This window comes from Xenopus laevis, chromosome 8S, assembly GCF_017654675.1.
Source record: "Xenopus laevis strain J_2021 chromosome 8S, Xenopus_laevis_v10.1, whole genome shotgun sequence".
Taxonomy (NCBI): domain Eukaryota; kingdom Metazoa; phylum Chordata; class Amphibia; order Anura; family Pipidae; genus Xenopus; species Xenopus laevis.
The window spans coordinates 45642575-45659424 of record NC_054386.1 but is presented as its reverse complement, the minus strand read 5'-3'; the positions used below and the strand labels follow the sequence as shown (position 1 = coordinate 45659424).

At 40.2% G+C, this 16850-nt stretch overlaps 1 protein-coding gene across 2 annotated transcripts in view; it reads left to right on the top strand.

Moving 5' to 3' along the window:
• Nucleotides 1-16850, top strand: part of LOC108700042 (astrotactin-2) — an 882685-nt gene that overhangs the window by 634210 nt on the left and 231625 nt on the right. For both annotated transcript variants that reach the window (XM_041574753.1, XM_041574754.1), the window contains 3 exons: nucleotides 1394-1518; nucleotides 3827-3931; nucleotides 11980-12159. In XM_041574753.1, the coding sequence (XP_041430687.1) occupies nucleotides 1394-1518; nucleotides 3827-3931; nucleotides 11980-12159 (410 nt within the window). The remainder of the gene's footprint in view (nucleotides 1-1393; nucleotides 1519-3826; nucleotides 3932-11979; nucleotides 12160-16850) is intronic.

Below are 16850 nucleotides of genomic sequence, written 5' to 3'. Positions count from 1 at the left end.
AATAGTTGACATTTGTGTCCTTAACATATTTCCTTGATTTTACATTTTCCCTGATTTTACATCTTTTTTTCATGGTCCCCTGAAAAACACAAAATGGGGGTTCTGCTGTATTAGTAAATGAGGCAGTAGCTCATATTTTCATATGAACTACTGCCAATTTTGATCATGAAAAATCTAAGGTTTTTGTTATTTTTTGAGCTAAACAGGGTAATTGAAGCTACTCCATGGTTGGCCCTTCAAGGTACACAATTAGATCTCCAGAATAGAACCCCCATCTTTCCCTCATTAATGTTACTGTTTTGTTAGCTGGAGTCCATTATGCAGAGGGATTATTTGTGCACTAATCATCTAGTTATCTACCTCACAAAGAAGTGAAGTAGCAGTGTTCCTTTTGGTTCTGATTGGCTCAAGAAAATAATGAATAGTGATGGGCGAATTTATTCGCCAGGCGCGAATTCGCTGCGAATTTGCGCGATTCGCCGCCAGCGAATTTGCGCGATTCGCCGCCAGCGAATAAATTCGCGAAACCAAGCATAAAGAAGCATCAGTCTTCCTGTTGGCTCTGTTTGCCTCAGAAATAACAAAAACTATCATTTTGTTGTGAAAAAAGCATGGTCAGCACAAACCCTATTCACTTTGCTTCAGCTTTCTGAAACAAAAAGATGCTGCAATTTACATTATTGCTGGAGGCGGGGGAGCATTTGACATAGGTGACAAATCTCCCTGTGTACCATTGCCTTTAAGGTTTTCATTTGTACTTTAATGGAACCTAATCAGCAGAGATTTTGAAAAGTTTGAAATCAGAGCATGTTTCAATAGTTATTTAAATACTTAGCAAAAAAAAGTTACAAAACAGAGGAATAATATACTGTAAAATTAGTTTGTTCCACTTGTGCCTTCTAACCTTTTTCTCTACACCAATTGCTATACAAGTTTAGACAGAAAGGCAAGTTACACTTGGGGGTGCCAAAAGTTAGGCACCCTCAAGTGATAATACACTATATTCTTACCTGACACCCCAGGCCGGTGCTACTATCAGCAGAAAAATGCACCGGCCCGGGATTCTTCCAGCTGCGCATGTGCACTAGATTGAAAACGTCTGCCCCGGGAAATTTGAAAACCTAAGAAGCAGGTTTAACTATTGCAGGATTTCTGCCAACTGCTAACACTGCTTATCTATTGTTTATTTCCTCATTTTAAAACTTGAATACATTGACCCCGTATGCTCAATTCCAGAAATAGTTTTACTTTTTTCATCTATTACAGAACCCGATTTACAGAGCGCAAAACGAATCTCGCAGTCTGCGTCAGCCAGCTGTACCGATTGTCTGCTTGTTCAGTGCATTCACTTTTCTCATGCCTCCATGCTGTTTGTGTTTCTTTTCTGCCTCAGGGAGAATAACTTCATTAAGGATTTTCCACAGCTGGCAGACGGGTTGCTGGTAATCCCTCTCCCTGTGGAGGAACAGTGCAGAGGAGTATTGTCTGAACCAAGGCCTGACCTACAGAAGCTTACAGGTAAGAAACCCAGGGGATCAATGCAGATTTTGTGAGGAATGTACCTACTACTATAGCCATATCATCGTATCCTGTTGTGACTTAAAATCCACAGCTATGTAGTCTGGATTTAGGACTATTGCTTTTTTATTCTATTGTTTTATCATGTATAAAATGATGCCATGGTGCACAAGTCCTAAGACAGTTACACAAAGCTACATTGGGTATGAACCAAACATCTTAAATTTTACAGTCAACTGTATAATTTGTAGTACATTTCTCACTGTATTTGATGAAAGTAGGATTCACTCCAAAAGAGCAGCACACACAATATCTTTTAGCTACAAACAAGGGCAAAAAGAATGCATTGGACTGTGCCAGGGGAATTCAGTGTCATTGGATTTCTGAGCTTATTCCAAATTGCTTTGGTTTGACTTCAAAAGCCAAGGGAAAAGTGGCATATAATTGCACACTAAACATTAAAAGCTACAATAAATTGCAGCTTTCATTCCCTGTTAGTATCAGCTTTGTGACAATAATTCTAGGTGCAGGTGGAGTGTTAAGTGTTTACCAGGCTCTGGTAGTGTCTGCTTGTTCTTAAAGTCAAAATTTTTTGGACATGTTCACCATGGTATTTTGACAGACTTCCTCTATAGACCCTACAAAAAATCTGTTGGATAGGAGTACTAGATCAATACAACAAAGTAGGATTCAAAAGTCAGTAGTTCAGGCATAAAAAAAGTGGAACAACTCTAGTAATACAGTAATGTTAAACAAATTAAAACCTAACAACCTGTCTCAAGGGCAGTGGCTGATGGGGAAATTTGTATGACTGTGAGGAACAAATCTCACGAAAATGGCTCTCCAACGGAAATAATTGAAATTGACGGCTAGAAAAACCAACGCATTCACTTTATTCTTCCAAAGTCATCCGTTTCCTGGGAAGAGTTTGCGATATGCTGGTTTTACCGCCAGCAATTTCAGTTATTTTCAATGGAGAGCCATTTTTGGGTGATTTGTCACCCACAGTCGTACATAAATAATTGCAACAAATCTCTCAGTCGGCCACTGCCCTAAATGGGATCATTTATGGCCCAGTCTCATAACAGACTCTCTGTAACATTAATCCTGACTGTCACAGTGGCACCACATTCACCGACTTCTATTTAAAGGGATACTGTCATGGGAAAACGTGTTTTTTTTTCAAAATACATACATCATACAAGACTTCTGCACTGAATTCCGTTTTTCAAAACAGCAATTAGATTTTTTTTATATTTCATTTTGAAATCTGACATGGGGCTAGACATATGGTCAGTTTTCCAGGCGCCCCAATCATGTGACTTGTGCTCTGACAAACTTCAGTCACTCTTTACTGCTGCACTGCAAGTTGGAGTGGCATCACCCCCTCCCTTCCCTCCCCAGCAGCCCATCAGTAGAACAATGGGAAGGTAAACAGATAACAGCTCCCTTGTAGATATAAGAGCACTCAATAGTAAAAATCCATGTCCCATTGCGACTCCTTCAGTTACACTGTGTAGGAGAAACAAAAGCCTGTCAGAAACAGTTCCATAGTGCAGTACTGGCTCTTTCTGAAAGCACATGACCAGGCAAAATTACCTGAGATGGCGCCTACACACCAATATTACAACTAATAACAAAAACACTTGGGTTATGAATTCAATTTTACATGGTAGAGTGAAATATTTCCAGTGTAAACAGTGTCATTTAGAAATAAAAACCACACCATAAAAATCATGACAGAGTCCCTTTAAAAGAACCGTAACACCAAAAAAAGAAAGCGTTTTAAAGGAAAGACAGTATAATGTACTGTTGCCCTGTACTGGTAAAACTGGTGTATTTGCTATAGAAACACCACTATAGTTTATATAAACAAGCTGCTGTTGGAAGAGCATCACGCCACCGAATCTTACCGAGATACTTAATAGAGTGAATGCAAATCGAGCTTTTGAAATGGGCATAGCCCACATAACCGACAAAATGGATCGGTTTATGAAGATCTGGGACATTTGGATACTGAGTGGATTAGCCACTTCCACCCCACAGGGTTTCCACCCTCCACCTGCCACTTAATCAGGGGAAGATTAGGGTTGAACATGTTACCTTTGTCTTTTGTCTCTATTTTTAATATGATATTCTTATCTTTATATGTGCTTATATTCTGCTGTTGGTTGATTGGCTGTAACGAATGTTATATTGATGTATAACTTATGTGAAGCAAATAAAGAATAAGTTACAAAAAAAAAATGTCTCACATCATCTACTATCATGCCTTCTTTTCTGTCACTTGCAAATGTATCCACTCTAGGAGATGTGAGGTATAATGAAGCAATGGGATATCCCATGGTCCAGCAATGGCGGGTGAGGAGTAACCTCTACAAAGTGAAACTCAGTTCCATCTCACTGTCTACAGGTCAGTCCTTCCTGTACATAAGTATCTTATATTTGCTTGCATGGACAAGAGTAATATTCAAAGAGTCTCAAGCCCTACTTATATGTATTATCTGCTACATCAGGTGACTTTGGCTGAAAATGCAAAGAGAACATGTTTTTTTACCTTCAGGCTTCTCAATAGTTTCGTGCTGTTTGATGCTGGGTTTTGATCGATAGCCCGAGTTGTTGAGGTGACAATTAGATAAAGTCAAGATTTCAGGGCCACGGTTCAAAAAAGTTGTATGATTTGAACTGACGTGTGATTTTGCTGTGACTTTTTTCACACTGATTTTTTTCGATTTATTGGTAAATTAAGGGGATTTGGGTTTGGAAGTTTGGTCTTTTTTCTATTACAGTGAGAAAAAGTTGAGTTTATTAAATCAGTTGCTACATGTATTATCTTTGTCCCTGTTGAGCCAAATCCCCGGGTTTCATTAAAGGCAGCTGTTTCATACAATAGTTGCTAATCTGCCACAGATGCTGCTGATAAATGTATTAGTTAATGAACTTCCATACTGAAACTCCAGAGGCAAGAACATTCAACTTCAAACTGTAATTTTGGAAAAACAGTAAAAAATTTGATGGAAAGCAGTTGAACTGAAAAAAGTGATTTATGGTGAACAACCCCTTTAAGCAGTAGAAAAATGTACATGAATGTTATGATTAGTCTATTATAATACATGCTTTGGTATTCTTTCCATTAAGTCAATAGTTTAATATTGCTATACTCATTATAAAGCTTTTTTATGACAATTAAAAAGACAGTAATGAATCCTGGCACTTTACAGAAATCTTTCCCCATTCAAACGAGTACCTGCTATTATTGGAGAATTAAAGCTAAACTAGTAGGCTACACATGTTTATTGTGTTTTGAGCTTCTGTACGAGCCAAAGGCAACCACAGCCCTTTAGCAGGGAAGATCTGTTGTCTCCAACGATGCCCCAGTAGCTCCCCATCTTCTTTTCTGTTCATTCACTGCATATGCTCTGTGCTGATGTCACTAACTTAGCTTAGGGATCCACTCAAAATATACAGTACACATAAAAAATATAATAATAATAATAATAATAGATTTTTTTTAAGGGCAGAGAGATTGGGAGAAAGCTGTGCTGAATTGGATCTTATAATCTACCATGTTCAACTCACAAACACACTAGGGGCACTCAGTTTTATCAGGGTTTCCAAATGAAATAGAATTGAACCCGGAGAGCACAGTGCAAATTATAGCATCATTGTGTGTTTATTGCAGGAGTGTCATATACAAAATGATTCAGCTCAACATCCTTCTTCAGGTGCATACAAAAATGATATGAACAATCAACATTTAAACCCTACACTTTACCAACAAGTTTACCAGCTCCAATGTCCCTGCAGGATGTATGTAGGGCAAACCAGCAGAAAGGTCAAGATCAGGATACGAGAACACAAATATTCCATCACTACTTATGATCCTGATCAGTGCTTGAATTGGGGCGGGATGCGGCGGGATGGCATCCTGTTACTTTTTTTAAATGACTGTTCTCCATCCCGTCGGGCGGGATGGAACGACTGTCAATACCGGAGCTTTGCGGAAACATTCCATTTTTTAATTTCTCTGTTTTTTTTACTGTTTTTTTTGTGTTGCTCCCTCCCCCGCCCCCCGCTTACATTCGCCCAGGCTCTCCCTCCCCCTGTGCGATCCACTTCCGTTTAGTACCGCCCCCTACTTTCCAGGCGGTAAAGTGGATGTGGCCAGCGCAGGAAATAAGCCCCTCTCCCTCCCCCTCTTCCATCCCCCTGTGCGATCCACTTCCGTTTAGTACTGCCCCCTACTCTCCAGCCGGTAAAGTGGATGTGGCCAGCGCAGGAAGTTAAGCTCCGCCTTCCGCAGTCTGCGTCTGTAGAGAGCCCGGAAGAGAAGCAGAATATCTCATTGGCGCGTTGACCTGAGGAGTGGCACGGCCTTTGAACTCTCTGCGGGCCGGCTCCACTTCCCATGTTCCCAGGTCTACCACGGTCTCACCTGCCCATCCACAACCTAACAGCACTCACTGCACGCAGTTGCTGCAAAGTCACTCCCTAATAACTTTAATCGAGATTCCCTCGTACCCCACTGTGGCATGATGACTGGGGGCCTGCCAGCAATTCATTTGCAATGCTCCATTGGCAAGGCCGAGGTAGACTGTATGAACAATTGGAGGGATCTGTACAGGTACATCATGTGTCTTTTTCTATACTTTAATCTTCTCTTTCTTTTATATATGTTACTGGTAAATAAAAGCCTAGTTTAGTCAGTTCATACTGATTTAATTGTTCCCAACTGATAGAGAGACAAGTGCAAGATAAAATTAGTACATATGTCATTAAAAAGAAAGGAAAAGGTGTTTGATAGACAGGATCTTATGCATCTTACGCATTGACTTCCCTGACTCCTGAGAGAGCAACTATTAATTCTGGGCGGGGGGGGGGGTATTACACATATAATTGCCACTGTGCCATCCTACTATAAATTCTGGAGTGTATTATTTGGGGAATTGCCTTTGCCATCCTACTATGAATTCTGGGGATATTTATAAATGGAATTGCCCTTGTACCATCCTACTATGAATTCTGGGGGTATTTATACATGGAATTGCCCCTGTACCTTCTTGCTATGAATTCTGGGGGTATTTATACATGGAATTACCCCTGTACCATCCTACTATGAATTCTGGGGGTATTTATAAATTGAATTGCCCCTGTACCATCCTACTATGAATTCTGGGGGTATTTATACATGGAATTGCCCCTGTACCATCTTGCTATGAATTCTGGGGGTATTTATACATGGAATTGCCCCTGTACCATCCTACTATGAATTCTGGGGGTATTTATACATGGAATTGCCCCTGTACCATCTTGCTATGAATTCTGGGGGTATTTATACATGGAATTGCCCCTGTACCATCTTGCTATGAATTCTGGGGGTATTTATAAATTGAATTTCCCCTGTACCATCCTACTATGAATTCTGGGGTATTTATAAATTGAATTTCCCCTGTACCATCCTATTATGAATTCTGGGGTATTTATAAATGGAATTGCCCCTGTGCCATCTTGCTATGAGTTCTGGGGGTATTTATACATGGAATTGCCATTCTGCTATGAGTTCTGGAGGTATTTATAAATGAAGTCGCAATTATGCTGTAAATTCTGGGGGATTTATAAATTAAGTTGCCATTCTGCTATGAGTTCTAGGGGTATTTCTACATGGAATTTCTACTGTGCCATCCTGCTCTCTGGGCGGGGTATACAGAAAATAAACGGTTAAAGATCTTGGTACAAAGTTAATCCAGAAAATGATCCAATTGCATCTTGCAATCAGGAAGAATTTTTTTGAAGCAAATTCGAGAAGCTTTAGAAGGGGTTGTTCTCCTTCCTTTGTATCAGCTAGAAATTAGACAGATTTTACTTAAGCCAAAAGGCTAGACATGTCTTTTTTTCAGCCTTAATTACTATTGTTTATATATAATTATTATGCTGATACAGTGGAATTTGAAAATGTGTACAACTGCCCTATTATAATATAACATTGCTGTCTAACTAGCAGAAAAGAAATCCATGTAGTGAGAGAAATTTTTCACATTACTAATGCAATCACTGCATGGCTTTCCCTAATACAGTTTACACAATGCTCCAGTCCTCATGCCTTGCATTTTGGCAGAGCAATAGAGTGAGACAGTGCATGGAGAGGTGCTAGAACTTATACTAGGCTTGGAGTGCCTGTGCTCACTGATCCTTAGTATAAAATGCATTCTTGTACTTATACTCACTTTGTTTTATTATATAGTGTGCTTGGCCTGCCAGTATTCTCTATATCTTACTGCTGTGGTGGTGTCATTATCCATTGCTCTCTATGTATGTATTTGGTGTGCCAGTGCCATCTGCTTCTTACTATATATAATGTATTTTATAGTGCTTGTGGTGCCTTCTCTATATTATGTTCTTGGGAGATACGTACCTACTGCCTCTTTGTATGTCTTTTGAATACCTCAGTCTCTGCATGTAATGTACTTTAGGTGCCAGAATCTTTCCCCCACAATTGCTTGCAGTGCCAGCATTCACAGCTCTCAGTTAAAATTGTACATGTGGTGTTAATACCCTCTTCCTATGCTATGCATGCCGCCAATATTTTTATCCTGCCCCCCCTGCCAAAACCTTGTTGTGCTGCCTTTATTGGTGCTGTTTTTTAAGATTGACAGATGAACTGTCCAATTATGTAAGGAGCGGCGAATTATACTACACCCTATTGGCTGGACGGGCCCTGTATGCTAACAAATAGCTGTGCACTGCAGGCGCGTTTGAGGAGGGTGAGGAGTGGTGCTGCCGGAGTGTGAGGGTTGGGCCCAGCCAGGCCTGCAGTAAACCCTTGGCTGCTAATTGTAAGTAAAAAAAAAATCAAATGTTTACTATATTACTTCGCAAATTCCTGTTATTGGGTCAAGGGTGGCCGAATTTTGTGTCTGCTGTGTGCGCATTTTTAGGAAAAGGCAGCGGTAATTGCCAGCGGTGCCATTGTTCCGGACCACCACCACCAGGGCTCAGTACGGTGCCCATGGAGCAACAAACACAAGTGGAAAAAGTGGAGCTGTGATGATGCTGTGTGCACAGCACTCTCACATAAGCTCACATTTTCTTATCTGATAGAGCCTGGCATGAACATTTTCTTATTGCGATCGCAGGAATCCACTTGGGCAGCCGCTCTCCCTACTCCACAAACACATCCAGCAAAGCAGCCCCAAGCAAAAGTTCTGCAAATAGTGCAGCGTGTGCCAATGCAATGCCCTTAGCTAGGGACACATCCACATCCCCGACTGTCCCGTCTTAGGAAGCATTATGTGCAACAACTGGTCCTAGTGCTTTTTCACTACTGGGTGGGCTCTGCTCTAACTGCCTGCAACTTTCAACTCTCCCACCTCTGGCATGGTGTCACCATACTGAGTGTCATCTTTTGCCACCAGCTCCTGTGCTCGCTGCCTGCCACCACTACCGATGTTCCTGAAGTGCAGGCTCGTGCAGTCGCTAGAGCTGAGGGCACTGTCCAGGGGCGCAGGGTTCTGTCCCTGCAAACACGGGCATGCTGTTCTCCCCTTGGCTCAGACTGCTGCTCCTGTTATTTCCAGCCACTTCTGGTGCCAACGCACAATCCCCGCAAAGCCACGGCTTTGTCCCTTTTTTCGAGATCAGGCAATTGGGGCTTGATAGCAGCAGCAGAGAAAGGAGAATCTGCCCCCCCTCCCCTCCGTCACCCCCTGCGGCAGGAGGATTTATGTGTGCGGTTCCAGCTCTTCCCTCGCACATCATAAGGGTTGACACCTATTCTGGAAAAAAATACCGGCCTTCCTATATATTTATCTTTTTTTCCTATTAATAACATTGGGATCAACCATCATTTTCACCGGCATGGCCAGTAAAATAAAGGCTGGGTGGCAACCTTATCCATCACCCAGCCTGATACAGGAGCAGCAACAAGTTTTTGCATTGAGAGAGGCAGCAGCGATAAATTCCTCGCATTTGCTCACAGCCAATTGCAAGGGTATGTGGCTAACACTTGAGGTGCTCCTTGCACATAAGAACAGTGAGGGAATGACACAGATGTGCCATTTATTTCCATCATATAACAATGTACTTGGGTGCCTGGAACACCAATAAATAAGTGTACTTTATTCTGCCTTTTTGGCTTATAGTTATAGATAACCCATACTTGCACTAAGACAAAAACATCCCCATATGTGTGTCCCTGCTGGTTAGACAGTGCTCCATCCTACAGACAACTCCATTCCAGGTAACCTATTTAGGTGGTGTTGTCTGCACTATAGGGCTCCAGTATATATTGTGGTGCCAGGAATACCTCTCACCGTACACAAGGTTCATGGAGTAGTGCCAGTACCACTGTTTCTCACTGTATATAGTTTACTTTGGGGTGCCAGGAGTCATCACTTGCCATAATGTTCTTGGTGTACCTTCCTGCCTTTCACTGTATATTATATATTCCTGGTGGGTTATTAACTGGTTATGCCCCTCTCTGATGTCATTACAAATTAGAGCTGTGGGATGTGCCTGATTGTGGTGCTCCAGCCTGCAAGTGTCACACAGGCTTATTTGTATGATGTGATTATAGTATGTCACGTGGATGCTCTGTTGGCCATGGTACAATGATATAACCTCTAAAGGTTTAAGGAATGCAGGTTGGGTTGTCTCTCATACACATCAACAAACCCTGATGATTCTTCTCATCTGTATAATCAGTGGTGTAACTAAATATCACTGGGCCCCACAGCAAATAATTTTATAGGCCCCAAAAATGTCTATAGATTGACCTGTTTTACCAAGTTTTATTGAATTTGTATATGAATTAGAGCCTCGTGGGGCCCCTATACCTTCTGGGCCCCCCTGCAGCCGCAGGGTCTGCTTCCTCAATAGTTACGCCCCTGTGTATAATGCAATATATACGACTATCTATTGCAACTTCTTTATACTGCTTAAATCCAGGTAATTCTGCTCATCTGTATACACCACTATATTGCAACTCCTGTATTCTGCTTATATTCTGGTAATTCTGCTCATATTACTTGTATCTGTTAACCCCAATTACTTTGTCTGTTAGGCATACTCTGATGGTGGGCGAGGCTTATTTCAAAATGGGTGTGGTCAATAATTGTGGGCATGGCTTCATAAATTTTGTGCACATATACAATCCCTTCACTTTTTTCAACCCAATTCAAGCACTGATCCTGATAATAAAAAAACACACTCACTGGTGCTAAACATTTTTATTTACACAAGCTTAGTCCAGCAACTTTACGGTGGCTAGTATTGGGAAAAGTGTGGGTCCTAGAAAAAGGTGGGGACAGAAAGCAGCTTCTCCTTCAATGTGAGTCAAAATGGATCTATAAAATGGGGACAATGGAGCTATTAGGAATAAAGAAGATTGTAGTCTGGAGTGTTTTTTTATAATGTATTACTTTCTATTTCTAGAAATGTATTACTTTCTATGATTTACTTATGGATTGAATACATACTTAAATATGGATTAATTGATGCCATGTGAATGATGCAACTATGGGTAGGAAAGTATTACCTTGACTTTATACATAGTCGTATTAAACAAATTTACTTGTATTATGTAGGTGCTATAAGGGAGTAGGCCACTAGATGGCAATACTTCATTGTTTCCTTGTAACCTATGTACCTGGCCACACAATGGAGCTGGTAAACTTGTTGGTGGCGTGTAGGGTTTAAATTTTGATTGTTCATATCACTTTTGAGAAGGCTGTTAAGCTGAAACATGTTGTTTATGACACTCCTGCAATAAACACACAAGTCCCCCAGCTAACAGTGTGACTGAGTAGTAAGACCAACAGTGCATTTACCCTTAACTCAGAAGCTCTAGTGAAAAAGCAGGGAGCTTTTAAGCCCCAGACCATTAGCATACACCTGTAAATCATTCCCTGTTTTAAAGGCTGAATGGCCGCTATAGGCAAAATTTGGCTACAATTTGTACACGAAATAGAGAAAGAAATCGCCAGCGCTCGGTCTAACTAACGATGTGGCATTGACCAGCTGTTATGTGCCAGTGCTTGGTCTTACCCACATTTTGGAGTTGACCAGTGAAAATATAAATTGTAAAATATTTGTACACAAAGAAAGATAAAAATTGCCAGCTTGCCTTTAAAATTCATTCCTTTTAAGTTGGAATGGCTTAAAGCAGGGGTCCCCAACCTTTTTTTTTACACATGAGCCACATTCAAATGTTAAAACAGTTGAGGATCAACACAAGCATGAAACATGTTCCTAGGTGGCACCAAACAAGTGCTGTGATTGGCTAATTGGTAGCCTCTATGTGGACAGGCAGCCTACAGGAGGCAGAACACCTGTTTTTTGGGTACACGGGGAGCAACATCCAAGGGGTTGGTGAGCAACATGTTGCTCACAAGCGACTGGTTTTAGAACATTGGCTTAAAGGAATACTTTATGCTGACTTTCCTTTAGATTCTTCTTTTGTTGTAGGATTTGCCAATGTGTTGAAGATTCTAAGTCCTCAAAGTAGCCGTGAAGAATTGCAGAGCATCCTACGTCTCTATGGCTCACACTACATCTCAGAGGCTTTATATGGCTCTGAGCTTACATGCACTATCCGGTTTCCCAGCAAAAAGGTGCAGCAACAGTTGTGGCTTCAGTACCAGAAAGGTAAGTAAATAAAAGTAAACAGAATTTGAATGTATGGAATAAAAGAAACAGAAGGACTGTGAGGAAATGTTAACGCATACACTGTACCTATTTTAAAAAAGGTTTTGTGATTTACAACATTCTAGGGGAAAATTCCCTCATTTGGTGTAAGACTTGATCTTAACCACTGCTTTTAAGGGTTATAAAGGGCTGGTTGTAATTAAGTGAGAGAAAACATTTTTTTGTTATTAGCATTGAAAATAATGCATAACATATGTTAAATACAGTAGGGTGGAAAAAAAACCCATGATTTACTTGTAGTACAGGTATGGGACTTGATATCAAGAATGCTTGGAGCCAGGGATTTCTGGTTATGGGGTCACTCTGTAATTTGCATTCCCAAACCTTAAGTCTACTTAAAAAAATCATTATTTCCCCGCCACAGTTAAAAGAGTGGTGGGGAAAGGGGTTTCTTATATTAGAGGAAGAAGACCCTGTAGTCCAGGTCCCCCTGTTCCCTGGATGCCCCTGTGACTGTGGGTCTGCTTCCTCTATACTGTAGGTAAGCCCAGTAAGGTAACTATAGAGGAAGCAGACCCCACAGTTGTAGGGGGGCCTGGACTGTGGGGATTGCTTCCTCTGTAGATAATGACCCCCTCCTTGACAGCCACTTTCTCTTACTGGCAAGGAAGGGGGAAGCAAGTTGAGTGGGAGTAGGCGGGGTCAGGGTGTGATGTGGGTGGGACCAATGTGGGGCTGGGTGGAGGTGGGAGGTGGGTGTGGCAGAGGTGGGATGGAAAGTGGGCGGGAGGATAGCGATCGGACTGCATTGGGCCCGTCTGAAGATTTTTTTGCAGTTGGGCCCAGCACCCTCTAGTTACGCCACTGTTTAAGCCCCTGATAATGACTTTGGTTCAGCTACAGGGGAAATGTAATATTCTAATGTCTGTTCTTTGTACATAGATGAGGCATTGGCAGATCCAGAAGACACAGGGCCTACAGCTTAGTTTAACTTCTCTTCACATCCATTCATTCAGGCCAGTGGCCAAATTTTATTTATTTTAAGTATTACAGACTACACTCTCAATCCTGTTTTAAAGTCACAAACATTTTTCAGCATGATCTTTAATAAATTGAAAATTCAAGCATGATTTGATTTTAAAATAAAAATTGTATTAAATTGATTCCTTTTAAGCTTAGTACCTGAGCATTCTAAGCTGCTGTTTGGTATGCTTTTCTGCACCAAACTGTATGACACTCCATTAAAAGAGGGTTTTTTTGGCTCTGTACCTGTGGGGACCGAGAAATGCAAAACCAACAAATGCAAAACAAGTATCATGTATATAATTTGTTCTAAAAAAAAAAGCTCAAACTGACTTTTTGTTTTTAATATATACTTTTACTTAGAAATGTTTACCCTCTAAGCTAACCCCTTCCCATTTTTTAATTACTTAGGAGTATAATTAAAGGAAGATTTAGTCACCCTTACATTAAAGCTGTTACTTTTCTCTGGAAAAAAAAGATGTTTTTGTTGATTGTTACCTTATCTAGTAATTATAGCTCTTCAACTTTTATACTTAGCTAATGAAGACAGCATAATTAGTTTACTCCAAGCAATAAATATTGTGCTTCAGGTACTTGCTTATGATCCTGATGAAACCAATAGTTAAATGTTAAACTATCACTAAAAAATATCTTTAATTGTAGATTCACAGAGACAACTAAGTCACCCGTGGTGACCCTATCAGATTTAGATTGCTCTCTTGAGATCTTCAGGTTTAGATGGAAATCTCTTGAGGTATTTTAGTTAGTTTTCATGAAATTGACTACACCGGAACTGTGATGGTGCAGTATATTGCCTGGTCTATAAATTGTTGCTTCCCACAGTGAAGCAAAGTAAAACTACATTTCTACAGTATGTATATTTATGGGATACCAGCACGCAAAAGATTTAGTTTACTCTGTTTCCAGTATGAACTAAACTATACAGACCAAATTTTCAATTTACTTTACTCCTATTGGCAAAGCGAGAAGGTGAATTTATTCTGGTCAAAAACCAAGCAACGTTACGGACCTTCTCATGCCCTTTTTTTCAAGCCTTATCATCTGTAATAGGACAGGCAAAGAAATAAATTATCTACTTACATAATATTAAGCTCCTATACTTACAGAGCATAACAGTTAGCTTAGGCCAACATGAAGCCCTCACAGACTGCAGCACCTATACTTACAGAGCGTAATAAGCCCTTTGCCACCATAAAATCATTTACCACTGCAATAAAGGTAAAAGGAGAGTCAGAATAAAAACATTTGAGCCATACTGAGATTTACCGTCACTGTTGTATACTTGGGTAAATGTAAAGAGAAAAAATTAATGCAGTGTCGAAGACCATCAAGACCTGGTTGTTCAGTTTTTTGGCCATGTCTTTAATAATATATTTAATATGTAACTAAGTCAACAGAAGGTGGGGAATTTTATATGTGCTACTTAATAAGTGATATTAGCTTATACTGTAGCAAGGGGGCACAATTAAAAGTCAGTGCATAACTACACTTGCAGCAGAAGTCTGGGCATTAGGAAATAGAGTGTACTTGGTTGATTTCAGTATGGAGCATAGGTTCCCAATCTTGCCTCCCTAGTAAGCCTAAGGCAGTGGATTGGATCCCAGACTGAAGGTCTGTTAGGGTGGGACTTGGATACTGGAATAATCATTTGTATTCTGGGAAAATCATAGAACTATAGCAGGATGGTTGGTATGGTGAAGTTTCTCGGGGGAGATGCATAGTGTAATTTTCACGTATAGATCTGAAAATCATCTATGTAAGTCTCCCTTAGACTTCTGTCATATGGAATTATTTACACAGATCTGGAATAAGTGTACAATCTGGTACTTTTTGCAGTGGATGATGATGGCCTTATGGACTTTTTATGTAAGACTAGTCTTGCTGTCCTCTTTGACTAACACAATACTTACTGACAGCATCTTAAAAAGTATCGGTCCTTTTTTCAGTGGATGATGATGGCCTTGATGATGGACTTTTTATGTAAGACAAGTCTTGCTGTCTATTTTGACTAACACAATACTCACTGACAGCATCTAAATTTGAAGTCCATCAACCACAGGCAATATTCTATTATTAAGGAATTCATCTTCTGCTCTCATCCAGGTGAAGGGACTACAACAACTGCTCCAAACCTTATGTTGTGTAAGGGAAGTATCAATTAAATATCTTATATAGGACTGTTCTGAGTAAATCATCAGATGGCTAATACTAGATTTTAATACATTATTTTTCCATGCATATTTTTGTACTACTTGTGAATGTTGTTGAGTGGGAGGTAGTATAATATTTATAGCTTATTAAATTCATTTGTTTTCTAATCACATGAATCTGTAATAAGTAAAACATTTTTTTTCCAGTATTTGGTCCTTTGCCCTGAAATTATCATATTTTTATACATAAGTTAGAAAACATCACCTGAAATAATTCTTGGTAACATTACTGTTGGCTATTTTTTTTGGTTGAACATTGACATTGTAATTTATAGAATTGTGGCATAATTGAGCTGTCTGAAAACTGCTCAGCCTTTATGGCTTTGACAATTATGTCATTTAAATAGAGTTCATTAAATCACCAGCAGCTTTATTGTGCTTTCCCATAAATAATAGTAAATAAAATAGTCAGACACATTATTAAAGCAGCCTCTCAACTTCCACAATATGGTTGTGTTTCTAAACGCTTGGCGCACGGCCATTACCTTCCGCCCCTATATCCTATTTGTTTGTGTGGAAGAGAGAAGCAGAGTAAAAACCTGGCAGAAAATATAGTCATTACTCTTTGAGACCTAAAGTATTAAAACCTCTCTCTTGGATTGTGCTAGGTATCCCTTCAGTTTTATGTGGTCTTTGTGTGGGTGTATAAATACATTCCTATATATATATATATATATATATATATATATATATATATATAGTGAGCAGGATCATATGAACAGACGGGTCTTGAACAGGGTAAAGTCCATTTATTGTTCACATATAAAGATTCTGTGAGCAAAGCAGCATAAAACAAAATAAAACAAAACAAAATCCTTGCCCCACTTGGGCTCTAACTAATACACAGAGTAGTTTCATGACCGTTGTAGCCCGGCTTCTGATGAAGTGACCGTTGTAGTCACGAAACGCGTTGAGCCATGCACTCCCCTGCTCTGCCCTTTTGGATTTTTGTGTGCTTTTAAAGAATATTTAATAAAAGAAGTTTTTTATATAATTGTTCGATACAAGAAAAAAAAAAAATTTCTATCCTAACCAGCACCAGACTTATGCGCCTTCATTTGCTATACTAGCTAACTGATCTAGCCTGCTAATTATTCCCCAGGGGAGACTTTCTAGGGGAATTAACCCAATCAGAACTTCTGTACATACGGGAGTAAGACATGAACCTAGGGGAAATATATCTCCCTTCACACTGTGCTCCAGTTACCAGTTCACATATCCCCCCCCCCTCTGCTTCAGCCCATAGGGCTGAGCATACTGCGCCACCTGGCAATGAACCCCTGAGAGGGCATCGGCATTCCCTTGCAGTGCTCCAGATCTATGTTCCACTGTAAACTTAAAGTTTTGCAGGGCCAGGAACCATCTGGTGACTCGAGCATTCTTTTCTTTATTTTCAGACATCCACCTAAGGGAAGCATGATCTGTGACCAATCTAAA